At 45.6% G+C, this 14,690-nt stretch overlaps 1 protein-coding gene across 5 annotated transcripts in view; it reads left to right on the top strand.

The window, feature by feature from the left end:
- Positions 1 to 7,587: 7,587 nt before the first annotated feature.
- Positions 7,588 to 14,690, top strand: part of Gsdme (gasdermin E) — a 51,472-nt gene continuing 44,369 nt past the window's right edge. Inside the window, exons 1-3 of one of the 5 annotated variants that reach the window (XM_031381870.1) lie at positions 8,373 to 8,415; positions 10,239 to 10,323; positions 12,310 to 12,539. In XM_031381870.1, the coding sequence (XP_031237730.1) occupies positions 12,329 to 12,539 (211 nt within the window). In that variant the 5' untranslated portion in view covers positions 8,373 to 8,415; positions 10,239 to 10,323; positions 12,310 to 12,328. The other 4 variants (XM_031381868.1, XM_031381871.1, XM_031381873.1 and 1 more) reach the window with 4 other exon arrangements.

Genomic DNA, 14,690 nt, shown 5'->3' with positions numbered 1-14,690 from the left:
CCCCTTTTAAGAAGGAATGAAATGTCTACCTTTTGGTCTTCCTTCTTCTTGAGTTCCTTGTGGAATGCCATCACTGCCTTTTGGTTGTTGTTCTGCTTTGTTTTTTTCAGACAGGGTTTATGGTCTAGTCCATAAACCCTTTGAACTCGCTATATAGTTCAGGCTGGCCTTGTGTTCACATGGAGGTACACTCTTGCCTGTGTGTGGGGGTCAAAGGTTAATATGCAGTGTCTTCCTCCATCATGCCCACTTCATTTATTTAGGAAGATTCTCCCAAGGAACCTGGAGCTTGCTGCTATGGCTAGTCTACCTGCTAGTTTTTCCCTAGCCACCTGTCTCCACCTCCCGAGTGCTGGGCTCAGCTAGCTGCTGTTGCGGTTTCTTGTTGGGGGTTTGTACTCCAGTTCTTACATGTGCATGCCAAGTGCTTTGTCCATGGAGTCATCTTTCCAGGGTTTCATGTAGCCCAGTGTAGCCTCTAATTTAATATGGCTGGCCCTGAACTCCTGGTCCTTCTTCTGCTACATCCCTAGTGCTGGAATTATAGGTCTGCACCACCACTCTGTTTATTTAGATGGAGGACAGAGCCCAAGGGTTTCTGCATGCCAGCCAAGCTCTATACATCCCTAGCCCAATGCTGATGTCTGACTATAAGTGTTGCTATGACTTCTCTAGAGAATCTTTATGTCTCAACTATTTCTAGTTCCTGGAGAGAATGTTAACATTTTCTGAGGGTTAAGAAGGAAGAGATGAGAAAAGGAACATCTGAGTTCTTAAGTCTGCCTTCTTGCCTTCTGTGGATCTTTCTCATCAAGGTCCTGACCTAAGGTTGGTCTTGTGGGCATTATCATCTCTACAAATGGGGAAACTGAGGTTCATAGGAGTGGGAACAGCGAATATCAGAGATGAGACTAAGATGTGTGCCACTTTGAAAGCCACAACACAGCCTCTTCTCAGTCAGCCTTTGGCACTGCAGTTTGCTTTTGAAGGCATGCAATGCCCCAAATTAACCCATAAGCCCAGGAACCAGGTAATTCCTTAGGATGCTGGGAGTTGTAGTTCTTGGGAAAATATCAAAGCCTCATGGGAAAGTATGGTAGCCTATAGGTTTGTTCTTATAAGCCCCCCCCCCCCCAACATGTGGCTTGAGGCCACTCTCAGCTGGGAAGTGCCTGGAAATGGTCCTGACCAAAGTCCATCATCTCTTGGTCAGTTTCCTATTTAATAAAGCTTGGTCCAAAATGGTGGAGTTGATTTTCTCCGGTGAATCTCCAGATTAACAGACACTGGATAAAACAGACTTTTCTTGTCTCCATCCAGTATGAGGAAGTTGGCTATTGAAAGTGGAGAGCTAAGCCACTTGAAATTGGAAGTTGCTGAGTGCCCACTTCCTACTGGCTGCCTAGATTCTCCAGAAAAACTAGGCTCACCGTGAATTTACATGTCCACTCCTTTGAGGAGAAAAAGAGATGTGTGAAGATTTCAAAGGGTAATAGTAGAAAAAAAAATGTTCCCCCTCTACCAATCGTGAAGAAAAACAAAAACCAGACAACAAAAATTCAAGGCGCACAGGTGAATGGTATTCAGCTCCCAGAAGCATTTCCTCTCCCTTTGTCCACATTCACAGACACCTGGCTGGTGTGTATAAAGAGCAATCAGGATGGAATCATATGCCAAGATCAGGTTTCCTTGCCAAACCGCTTTTCCCATTGCAATTAGCCTTTTAAGGAACCCTACCAAACAACAACTGTGTACACAGTTTCCTATCCCCCTCCAATTATAACCCAGCTAGGAAGCTTTATTGGTAATAAATTGCTCTAGATGAAACCACCACACCCTGGCCTACCATAGCCACAGTGTCCTCTATATTCTCAGCTGTCCTTTGACCAGGCAGATGGATAAGAAAAGATCATTTTGTAGAAAACAAACTGTTCATACAGACTGAAGAAGCATTATTTAACTGAAGTCAGCCAGCCATCCGGGCTGTCCCAGAAGACACTCTCCCATCAAAACCAAGATGGTTGAGGCTTCTTTGCCCTCGAAGACATTTTGTAGCTGAGTTTACTGCTGTCTTTTTATTGGGTTCACAGACTAATAAGTAAATAAATAAACTTTGAGGCAGAGCCTCACTATGCAGCCCTGGGTGGAAGTCATTGTATAGACCAGACTAACCTCTAATTCTCAGAGACCGACCTGGCTTCTTTTCATTTTGAATGCTGGAATTAAAAGCATGTGCCTGCACCCAATCTTTCCAGCCTTCTTTGCAGTTATCAGGGGCTATGAGTCTGGCTGCTGGTCTCTGAAAATAATGAATGAGCCAGCCTCAAAGAAACCTTTCATGGGGGTGGGAGCCAACAGGTACTCCCTTGCTGCTTATTGTGGCTTAGCTAGGTTTCTATTGCTGCTGTGAGACACCATGACCAAAAAAAAAAAAAAAAAAAAAAAAAAAAAAAAGGCAGGTTAGGTTAGGATTGCTGTTTGTCCCCAAAGAAAGTCAGGACTGGCACTCACATAGGGCAGGGACCTGGGGGCAGGGGCTGATGGAGGATTTGGTGGAGTGTTACTTATTGGCTTGCTTGGGCCTTTACAACCTGCTTGGGTCCGATTGCATACATAGCACATCCACTGGATAATAGACTGATGACTCTGGCTTGCATCAGGTTGACACAAAACCAGCCGGTATACTATATCAGAGCCTTCCTTCACCAGCCCAGTTCCCAAAGAGCTTCTCCTCCACAACTCCCTCTGCCTGCATCTGCAACCACCTTAGATGAGACACTGAGCAAATCAGGAGCTATCACCCACTCTGAGTCTTCCTGCTGCAGGGGTTTATTTTGTGTTACCATTCCATAATTTACTTTTTGTGAGTGGTTACTTTTGTTCATCTACTATGCTACACACCATAACCTGCAGTTTCCCACCACTGCCTCTCCATCCCTTTTGCTTCTGCTAGCTTTCTAGGAAAGCTGCCAAGCTCTGGGGAGATGGAGGGCCAGGACAATGTTTCCCATGTTCACTTTTGTGTCCTCAGTAGTTAGTATACTGCGTGGCATTCAAAGAGATCAGGAGATGTCACCCCAAAATATCCCTACATGCTGTAATAGTTACTTTTTTGGCTAAAGACAATCAAGCAGCAACAAAGAAACAGCTCTGCAATTCAGCTTTTCTGACTAATGGAAGGGTAGGAATGCTCCTCCAGTAGTGATTCTATATTCATAAGCCTGAAGAGATGGCACAGAGGAGCCTGAAAGCAAAGCCCCAGGTACTTGGTTTTCCCACATACTTACCTCCCCCCTAGGTTGCCATCTCTGGAAATATACCATGGCCTTCCTTGGTTCTTCTCTTCCTGAAGAGATGGCTTAGTAGGTGAGAGAGTTTGCTAATCAAGCATGAAGTTTGAATCCCAAGCACCCACACAGAAAGACAGCTGTGGCTCTGTGTGAGTATAAACCCAGCATCAGGGAACAGAGATGAACAGATCTCAGGAACTCTCTGGCCAGTCAGCCAGCCAGCCAAGACATTGAGCTTCTGGCTCAGTGAGAGATTCTGACTCAACATAACGAGGCAGAGAATGCTAGAAGAGGACACAGTATGTCCTCCTCTGGTTTCATGTTTCTATGTGAACATCTGCACCTTCATTCATGCACGTGCATCATCTATATGGTGCACACACATTTTTTATATTTAAATTTTATATTTAGTATGCTGCACCCTAATATATTTGTGGGTTGGTGGTTTTTGTGTTTTTTGGTTTTTTGTCTCTTGTTAATCTGATAGAGGGATTCTAACTAGGAGCTGAGTTGGTAGAAAGGATCTTTAGTCTCCCCTTCAGCCCAGGGTAGTTTCTTAATACATGCTTGTTAATGAGACACTGGATATAGACAGCTTGAGTGCTGAGCACAGTTACTACTGATAACAATAGGACCCGGGAAGCTTGCTCAGGTCTGGATTGTATCACTCAGAAGGTTGCTATAAACCTGACATCTTTGGGATGACTGTTGGTCTTGTTACAAGTTTCCTCAGTGTTGATACTTGTTTGTTTGTAGTTTCCTCAGTGTTGATACTTGTTTGTTTGTACAGGAACCATAGAGAAACCAAGGAATTTTCAATGTGTGTTTAAGGAAAACAAGAATTAGATTGTAACATTATGGAGAGTTGTTGAGGTTCCCCTAGTGGAGAGGCAGAATGTAATTCTTCTGAGTGTTTGTGTTCCTCTAAAATTCATACAGTGAAAATTAGTTGGCTACGCGCTAGCAGGGTTGGGGGTGTGAGAGGGAACCATATCCAAGAGTGGTACTTCCTACCATGTGACAATTCCATGAATTGTTACCATCTAAGAACCAGGAAATATTCTTAACAGGTGTCGAATCTGCCAGTCCCTTGATTCTAGACTACTATGAAATGAAAAACAAATTTCTGTTGTTTATAAGCCACACAGTTCATAATATATTGTTACAGTACCCTGAAGGGATTAAATATTGGCAAAGCTATATTTCAGACCAAACCATTAGCCTTCAGCAGCTAAAGTCCTTGGAGGGATCCCAGTTAATGTCATATGGAACTGAAAGACCATGCAGCTGCCTGGCCCAAAGTCCCAGCCTGCACAACTGGAAGATCTAAGAAAATGATGTTTCAAACTATGAAGTTTGGGGCCATCTTATTATGAAGCCATTGATAATTGGGACAACAGCTTACTTTGTGGTGGAACAGTAAATACCAAGAGAATAGTAAAGTATTTAGCAAGGTCTGCAACTTGAAACAGTTTATGCGATGAATCTTCTGAGAAGCAAATACTTGTCAATAGAAGTATCCCAACTTATCTGTAGTGAGAGTGTTCCCACCCCCCCTTCCTGATGGAACATGATACTCTAAGATTAGAATCCCATATTTTGTTTTGATTTTTACATCTGAAATCTTCAAATATTCTATTTAACAATACAAGAAGCCCAAGTGTAATTTAAAAATTAAAATACGGGGCTGGGGAGACAGCTCTGTGAATAAGAGTGTTACTTACTCTTGCAAAGGGCCAGAGTTTGATTCTGAAGACCCACATTTGTATGCCCATGCTAAACTCTTTGCCATCACTTCTTAGTTTGTGTCTCACACCCTTTGGACCTAAAACTGGTTGTGAGGGTCAGATGAGTTTGTCTTTCATGTAAAGTCCTAAGAAGCACATCAGGAGATGACAGTACCTAGAAGTGTCACCTACACATCAGCTGCTAGTGTCTGCCTCTGGTAGTTGATGAATAGCCACTGCACAGGGTAGAAAGAATGAAAAGATCTGAAGGCACCATTGCTTCAGAAACTCATGGAGTCTCAGTTTCAAGTGGTGACCTAGTTAGCCGACTGGAGCCCTTGGGGTGGGGTACACTTGAATGTGCTGCTATGAGGATGACGCTGCTCAAAAGGTTAATGCCTCAGGTTATAGGGCAATAAACTTTGATAAAGCCAACACTTCTTACTTGTCCAAGAGGCTAGAACAGAATTCCTGAGTCTGGGTAAATGACAAAGAACAGATTTTATTTCTTGCAGCACTGGAGGATGAGAAGTCCGTGGTCAAGTTGTGTTAGATAATCCTCTTGCCCAGTCACCCTGAGGTGGAAGGGAAGGAACAGCTGGGATGGAACGGTGCCAAGCTCCTTTGATCAGAACCAGTTTCTATGATGACCAACCCATTCCCTTGTCAACAATGTCCCCGAGGGCAGAGCCTTCGTGTAATAACCCTCTTATCAGTGCCCCTCTCAGCACTGAGATGGGCTTGGACTCTGGGGAACACATTTAAACCAGAGCATCAGCCAAAAACCTGACAAAATAGATCTTAAAACTCTTGACCAGGCTAAAACGTTGATTTTTCTTTTCTGCTGGCCTGGGTCTATTTCTGCCCTCAGGGTATCCAGGCAGCTGGGTGGGTAGGTTTATCCAGAGATGGTGTTCAGTGAAATGGTGCTCCTTTACTGGGAGTAACAAGGGCTATAGAAACGTTGGGGAGTGGGTAAGTAGGGGCTTTCGAGATGAGTGTGCATCATTGGCTGGGGCTGAGGTGCTAGGAATGCCTCATTTGCACGAAGAGGAATTCCAGGTGCTTGCTGGTCACATCCTTATAGGGAGAGAGGAAATTAAGCCTGTAATTTGGCCACTAGGCTACCTCAAGGGTAGTGGAGGTGGGCGTTGGAAGTCCTACGTGCAGCACTGGGACATACAGGCCCAGGGCAAGGAGAAAACAGGAAACTCCTGCTGATCTCAGGATGAGATTCTAGAGGTTTGGATGTGCCTTGACTTCATTCACTCATGGTAGACAAAGCAGGGGACCAGAGGAACAACAATAGCAATTTCTATTTACTCTCTTATCCAGTACCTACCTTGCATGCTTACAAGTGAACAGCTAGCTGACCAGGACTGGGGCCTTCAGGAGGAGCATTCCATGGACCAGCTTTGAGGATGATCTTAAGCTAGCTGCCCAGGTCAGAAGGCAATGGACACCAAACCACTCTTCATCCCCTTACATCATTTAAATGCTAGAAAAGAAATCTTGAAATGGGATAACTTATGGAGACCATCTCACAATCCTCACCTGCCCCGTTTGAGGAACAAAAAAAGACAGTTCGTTTCTTTAAAAGAAATATTTTTTTATTACGTGCATGTGTGGGCACATGTGTACCTGTAGGGGATCAGGAGATAACCTGTATGAGTCAGTTCTTCCATTGTGTGGGTTCTGGGACCCAACTCAGGTGGTCAGACTTGGCGGCAGGCACCTTTGCATGCTGGCCATCTCATTGAACCCAAACATAATTTATTGAGTATCTACTATGCAGTAAGTTTCAAGTTTGGAACCGGACACAGTCAACAAAGCAGACAAACCTTACTGTCCTCTGTGAGGTGAAGATTTAGAGAAGAAGTTTGTATTATACATATAGCATAGTGCTGGCTGTTGGAGCAAAAGAGAATCATAAAGCATGGGAGGAACTACAGAGGGTCCCTGTGGGCCCTAGTAGTGTGGATAGTTAGGAGAGGTTTGAGGTGAGGTGACCAAGAGACTCCACCCCTGTAGCAGCCTGCCAGGCTCCTCCGCACTGGTGCAGCCACAAAATGCTCTACTCTCTGTGAGTGTAAATGGGGAGGGACAGGGGAAGACAGAAGGAGGATTTTCTTTTTCTGTTTACTGCACGGGAAAGAACACCTTATAAAAATTGACTCAGAGGGTGCAGCGTTCTGCTTCAATCCCCTCCGTCAATTTACCAAGCACCTACAGGTGATAGGCTTGGTTCTGCCTTCAGAGAGAGCTTTCCCCTCTGATTTAGGTACTCAACACCAAGCTCCAAGCCCCAAGCAAGTGCAAGGGTTTCCAAGGCCAAGGTGGGAGTTTCCTGGATGAACTGTAAAGTCACCCCTACAGATCACACCCTACTACTGGCCACAAACTCATCCCCACCTTCCTCCTCTGGAGCAGATGGAGAGCCAGAACCTGACCCGGGCGGCTGGCAACCTCCCTCGTGTCCCTGGAAGGAAGGCAGGCAAAAGTAGCCTCTGGTGCTGCCTGGATCTCCTAGACTAAGCTCCCTTGACTCTGCTGCCAGGTTCCCGGGCTCCCGCGTTCAGCCCCGCCTCCGGCTCCATTCCTTAGCTTGTGGACCGGCTGGACTGAGTAAAGGTTCAGGCCCTCCCTCTTCTTTTTCCTGGGTGTCCCGGGAGCGCGCGAGCGCGCCCGCGAAGGAAAGGAGCGTGCAGGACGGAGCAGCAACGCGCGGGTAAGTGGCGGCGGGCGCGAGCTGCGGGCTCCGCTTATGCTCCTCTCCCTTCCGCCCGCTTGGTGTCCCGGACTGGGGCAAATTGTCGGCTCCCCAGTGCCGTGGGAGATCCCCTTCCATCCCCCAGAGGCCGGCGATTGGGGTAGTGATCTGCTTTTTTCTCCCCACCCTCCAGTAGGGGCAGCTGCTTCGTCTTACCCATAGTCCCATTCTCGCTCGGTCTCCATTCCATCCTTGCCCCTCCCAGCATGATCGCGGCCATTCCTGTGGTCCTGGGATGTGGCAAGTGCAGCTGGTGCTCTCTGGCACCCCATCTCACCATGCCTCCACCATATCCCATGCATCCATCCTTTGTCTTCTAATCTCTCTCCGATGTCAGGAAGGATCCAGTCGTGTGCATGTGCAGGAAGAAAGGTCAGAGACAGACACAGGCTGCCGTGGTTCCTGCCTGACCTGGGGTAGCTGAACCTCTCCACTTTGCCGTCTTTTGCCTCAATCTGGAATGACCGTTTGGGGAGAGGCTCTTCCCACCCACACCCTTCAGAGGAAGACAACAGGCAGTTGCCAGGCTTTGCTGAAGCTGGAACAAAACAGCCAGCCACTCACTGGAAGTCTGAATGGGACTTGGAGAGAGGAGTTGGGGAGGATGCTCCAGGACAGCTAGGCCCAGGTGACAGTCAACCCCCAAACAGAGAGTTGGGAGCCGTTGGAGGAACAGCATCTAGATATGCAATAAAAATGAATCCTCTTCAATATGCATCACCTACGGGTGCTTCTTACAAAGAAAGGCTGGACCCCTGATTAGATCTGAGAGAAAAAAGTAACCCAGGTTGCCTGCCCACATCCCTGGACTCCAGGACAGCCTGCTTCCTGAGGAAGCTGTGCATTGACCACAGGGTGTTCTTGTTCTTTTTGAACTCTGGGGACATTGGAGAGGTGTATCTGTCTTCTCATTTATTTTTGAGATAGAGTCCTGGGAGCCTGGCCTGCCCTTGAACACTCTGATCCTGGGGCTTCTCCCACGGTCAAGTGGTGGCATTACAGGAATGCTCAGCCAATCCCCATAACTGCGTTTACCTTTGAAAATTAATTAAAACATTTAAAAAAAAGATATTATCTTCCTGTGAAGGCCAGCCTGGTCTTGGATTTATAATTTTCCTGCCTCAGCCTTTCTAGCCCTCTGTTCCCTAGTTCAGTCTGCCTTTTCAGGCTCAGGCCTGTCCTCTGACCACCCGTTGTTCCTTTCACACACTTGGTGGAAAGATACGTTTTCCAAGGCAATGGCTTTGTCTCTACCGTAACTGAAGCTGGCCTTTCCAGACACTGTCATTCGCAAATGAATCATATGCAGCTAAGCTAAAGAAGAAAACATTGATTAGGGATCAGCAGAGCAGGCTGGTCCCAAGCACCTGCTCTGGAGTCAAGAAGATCTTCTTGGCTCAGTGTGAATCCTGTTGGTGGACATTCAAGGTCCCCAGGTCAAAGCTACTGGGGTCTGGGCTTGCTTGGGTTTTCTTGCTCCTTGCAGCAAGGGGGATGTGGCTTGTCCGTGATTTCAGAGGGAGGTCTTTGTTCTGGAGTAGAGGTTGACTGTAAGTGGGAACCAATTCTGATTGCAACTCTTCAAAATTCATTGCTTCATGGAAAGCCTGGAAGAGTTAGGCTGTAGCTGGGGTTGGCCAAGCAGCAGTCACTCACTAGACAGACTGGGAGGAAGGTGGTATTGGCCCCTTCATGGCTTGGAGAACATTAGTGCTTGGTTTCTGGTTGATCATGGTGACAGAGTGATCTTGCTTTTGACATGGTTTGTGACCACAGGGCCCTTACTTCATGTGGATGTCCTGTGTCCCTGCAGGGGACATGTTCAGCAGGGGAATTCAAGTCCAGATCAAAGCAGCACCAGGCTTCTGATGTGTCTGTTTCTCAAGATCTTGGGAAAATTACTTAATGTTTTTCAACTTCAGTTTCCACATCTGCAATATGTTGAAAATGTTTGCTTCAGAGAGTTTCTCTGGAGAGTGAATGAGGAAACACATAAAAGCCTCCCGCTCACCGCCTGGCAGAGAGCAGGAACCCAACATGTGTTGGTCCTTCTCTTTACTTGGGGTGTTTGCTGTTTGGTGGGCTCTCCCCTAGAATCCAGGGCCAGCTGTGGCAAGACCAGCGCTCTGAAGGAGTCTATCCCACCTTTGGGAAGCAGAGATAGGAAGTTGTGGAGTTCAGGGCTGGCCTCAGACTGTCAATAAAAAAAGAAAAATGATGATGATGAGAAGGAGGAATCTTAAGTAGGAAGGGAGAAAGAATAGGGTGCCTCAAAACTCCAGAGTCAAATGTGTCAATGAGCGGACCAGACCCATCCACATGCGAGTGATGGCATTCTCTTATGCTGCCACCACTGTAGCCGATCCCTTAAGATTCCCTGTTCTCAGAAGCCAGCGGGCCCAGGTATTCTCTGCTAACTCTGGATACTGCCTTGCTTTCTTCTTTTCCAAGGAGTCTGCCTCTGTCCTCAACTACATCCACACAGACTGCTTGATGCTCAAATCTGCTTTGTCTGGGAAGCCAGCCAACCAGGCAGGTGAATAAAAGCTTGCCAGTATAACTCTTAAGCTCTGGGAGAGCATGCAGTAGCTTTCCCAGCCATGAAGCTCAGTGACGTTTTATATGCACAGCCCTGAGTCTACTGTCATGTGCTCCCAAGCTGGAACATTATGGAAATTTGAATTTAAAAGTCTGTTTAGTTGAGGGCAAAGTGGGTTCTAAATCCTTGTATCTAGATCCTTCTAGAACAGTGGTTTTCCACCTGCCTAATGCTGTGACCCTTTAATATGGTTCCTCATGTTGTGGTGAACTCCAACTATAGAATTATTTAATTGTTACTTCATAACTGTAATTTTGTTATTGTTATGAATTGTAACAGTCCTCAAAGGGGTCGAGACCCACAGGTTGAGAACCCGTGTTCTAGTGCCTTTGCTCCTGTATAACTGGGCATGCTAGATCTTTTTTTACTAGTTAGTTACCTGGGGTGATTGAGATGATGGTGGTAATGTGGTGCCTCCTAATGGTACCTCTGCCAAGTGCAAATGCTGACAGTGTGTGCAACAGCTATCAACCATAGCTTCCCTCTCCCAGAGGTTGCTTCCCCAAAGAACCCTCCTGTCACGATTGGCTAAACCCGTTTTCTTGTTCATCTGTGTACTAGAAGCCTGCTTCCTTACTCAGCTGCGCACAATAAACCAGCCTCCTCGATTCAGATTTCACCTGTATAAAATTAACACTCTGAGTCTCCAAGTTGCTCTTGCAGTAGGTGCTGCCACCAGAAGGAGCATAGCCCACCTGACCCCAGATTTCCTGTACACCTGTCTGTGTGTCTGTCCTCCTTCACGCCCTCAGTGATCAAGGCAGGTTTTCAGGACCAAGCAGTGCTGGTCTTGACAACATGGACCACTTACCTTAGCCAACCCTCCTCCTACAAAATGGTGTAAAGTTTTCATACATCCTACACACAGCATCTGGTATATTTAAATCACTTGTACATTGTTTATACAACTGGCCTTCTGCTTATTTGTTTGAAGGGGAGCCTGTGCTTGCTCAATCCAGATGCAATTTTTTTTTTAATACTTCCAATCTGCTATTGATCGGATGTTTGGAAGTCGATATGTCAACAGATATCCCAAGGTCTCTGCCTCCCAGGTTCTTAGGAGGATTGTATTCTTGACTCTCATGGTTGGTTAGATAGAGGTTTTGACAAGTCCTAAGTGAATATGCCATCAGTGCCTCTCGTGCCAGGATGTTTAATTACTAATGTAAAGCCTTCTAGAATTCTCTTTTATGTTGTATAATGATTGATAATGTTCAAGATGGTGGCTGCCACTTGGATTCTTTGAATGGCCACAATAAATAAAGCTCTCAGTTGGGTGCTAGTTGACTTACTCCTGTAACACGAGTATTTGGGAGGCAGAGGCAAGAAGATTATTCAGAGTTTGAGGCCAGCCTGCACTATATAGCAATGAGTTCTTGGCCAGCATGGGCTAAGGAATAAGATTCTGTCCACCCTCCCTCCAACCCCCCAAAAAGAAAACTTCCAAAAATTAAAATTAAAAACCAGACCATTCCTGTTTCATTTGTATTGACATGCAGTGTAAGCAACAGATAATGTTATTTTGAGACAGGATCTAGTTGGCCTAGAATCTACTATGTAGACCAGGATGGCCTTGGTTAACTCTCTCGCCCCTGCTTCATATGGTTACAGATGTGCACCATTAAGCCCAGCTTGACAAATACACTTTTATTGCTGTAAGCCACTGGGAGATGAGGGCTGCTTGTTTCTGAAGTACAGATTAGCCCACCATGCCGAAAGTGTATCCTCTTTTAGTCTCTCAGTTTGGTCTTTCCCTTTCTTCAATTTGATTTCACTGTCATCAAGTGGCCTCACATTCCTTGGTTGCTTGGAGAGGACATGGTCTTTCACACCAACTGTAGAGACCACAGTAAAACATAATTATAGAAAAAAAAGACACAAGGTGACTCCATATTTGACTCTATGATAACCTTTGTTTTTCAGGTAATCTCAACCTGACAAAATGTTTGCCAAAGCAACTCGGAATTTTCTTAAAGAAGTTGATGCTGGAGGAGACCTGATTTCAGTCTCACACTTGAACGACTCTGACAAGCTGCAACTTCTAAGTCTGGTGACCAAAAAGAAGAGGTACTGGTGCTGGCAGAGACCCAAGTACCAGGTTTTATCTGCCACCCTGGAAGATGTTCTCACAGAAGGGCACTGTCTCAGTCCAGGTACGTTTTCTTGTGACATTCAGGGACTAGTCCCAAGACTGAAAATGACTCTTCTAGGCATCTGGAGTGGAAGTGTGCCTTTTGGAATTCTGGGAACTTTACAGAGGATATATACATGCTAGGGCCCCACGAAGCAGGGTTGGTGGTTGATGGTCATTCAGGAGGGTCAGTTGTAATTTGTTAGTAGTGGTGCTCAAAGAAGAATCAGGAAGGAAGAAATTAGATTCAAGGATCTCTCTCTCTCTCTCTCTCTTTCTCTCTCTCTCTCTCTCTCTCTCTCTTCATCCCCCCTCTCTCTCCATCTCTCTCTGTCCTCTATCCTTCTTTCTCTTCTATCTAGTGATAGGGAGTGAAATGAGGGGTGGAGATAAACAGTAAGAAAAAGAACCCACCTGGGCTGTTACTATTTTACTGTCTGTCTCTCTGTCTTTCCTCTATGTCTCTCTGTCTGTCTGTCTGTCTCTGTGTGTGTGTGTGTGCACACACACACATGCACATGTGACGGCTAGTCAGCATTAGGTATCATCATTTTCCACCATAATGTTTTGAGACAGGGTCTCACTGAACCTGGGTTATACCACCAGGCCTTTTCTGTGTGTGTGCTGGGGATCCAAACTCAAGTCCTCATTCCTCTGTAGCAAGCACTTGACCCATCTCCCCAGCCCCACAGCTAAATATTTTTTTAAAAAAAGGAGTAGAAACATTCTGTATACAATTTTAATATACTCTGCATTTATTATTTAATATTATGTACCTTGTCCTCCATAGATTTAGATATTTTTAATTCTATTTCAACAACACATACTATTCCTTTGTGCATAATTCGATTAACTATTTTGATTAACCCTAATTTGATTAATTATTCCAGTTTTGTGCCTAATAAATAAGGCTGCAATGAACATTTTGTCTGTGACGTTTAACTTTATTTTTAAAACATTTGCATGCTCTCCCAGGCTTTCTGGGTTAGACGTTGGAAACTTTCTGAAACCTAATACTCCTTGCTATCTTTCTGGAACACCATATCGACAGCTCATAATTATTGGATGAAACCATGTCTAATTCCTTCTTCCGTAGTAAACGTTCAGATTTTTGTGATTGTATATCTACTAAAGGAAAAGGGAGCTAAATGGCTCACTTGGGTCTGTAGTCCACACTTGCTTTTAGATGAAACTCCGCCCCCTCTGTCATGCCCCCTAGCAACACTGCCTTCAGCCAATCACTGGAGCTGCCACAGAATGGGAGGATGGATTAATCTGAATTTCACAATGTCCCTGTGCATTAGCTGCTTTTCTCATTACTGTGACAAACTGCCGGAGAGGAAGCAACTTAAGGAAGAAATGATTTATTTTAGCTCACAGTTGTCTGGAACCCCAGGTGTGGAAGTCATAGCTACAAGAGCTTGAGACATTGCTGGCCACACTGCATCCACAGCCGGGAACAGGGAGCCGAGGACTCCAGTATTTGCCTGGCTTTCTCCTTTTTATTCAGTCCAGACCCTGTTTCATAGAATGCGCCGCCACATTTAGAATGGGCCTTTCCACTTCAGTTGACCTAACCTAGGCCATACCTCTGGGGCTTGAAGGCTTGTCTTTCAAGTGATTCTAGAGTCTGTTAAGTTGACAATATCCAACATTACACTCCCTCTACTTGCAGGCTTACATACACGATGGCAAAACCCCCTTTTGGGTAGTAAAATAATTTGGAACAAGGGGGAAAATATAAAATACACCAAGTGCTGTCTAGTAATTGGAATTTCTCTCTGTGGTATTAAAGTGATAACTTGGTGATACCCAGAAAGATCACACAGAGTTAAGTTGGACTGGCGATGCCCCATAGGGATTCCCAAATAAAACCACCATTTGAGGTCAGAGCTCAGGCAGGATCCTGAGTCCTACTGGCATCATGGCTGGGAGGAACAGATTAAAGAGACTTCATCCTTGTTGCTTCTCCCACCCCTCACTTGCTCCAACCCCAGTGTGAGTGTTGCCAAGGATAAGGAGGGAAAGGTGGAGATTGGATTGTTGGTGGCTCGCTGATAGCCCAATGCTCTCCTTTCAGCAGGTGATGACTTGATAAAGAACCATGCATGAGTGAGATAGATTTTAGCAGGTATGGGGGGGGGCATATTTCATGTATAGAATCTTGATTTCT

The sequence above is a fragment of the Mastomys coucha genome, unplaced genomic scaffold, assembly GCF_008632895.1.
Source record: "Mastomys coucha isolate ucsf_1 unplaced genomic scaffold, UCSF_Mcou_1 pScaffold20, whole genome shotgun sequence".
In the NCBI taxonomy this organism is placed as follows: Eukaryota; Metazoa; Chordata; class Mammalia; order Rodentia; family Muridae; genus Mastomys; species Mastomys coucha.
Note: the sequence above shows the minus strand (reverse complement) of the source record. Positions and strands in the feature narration are given on the sequence as shown.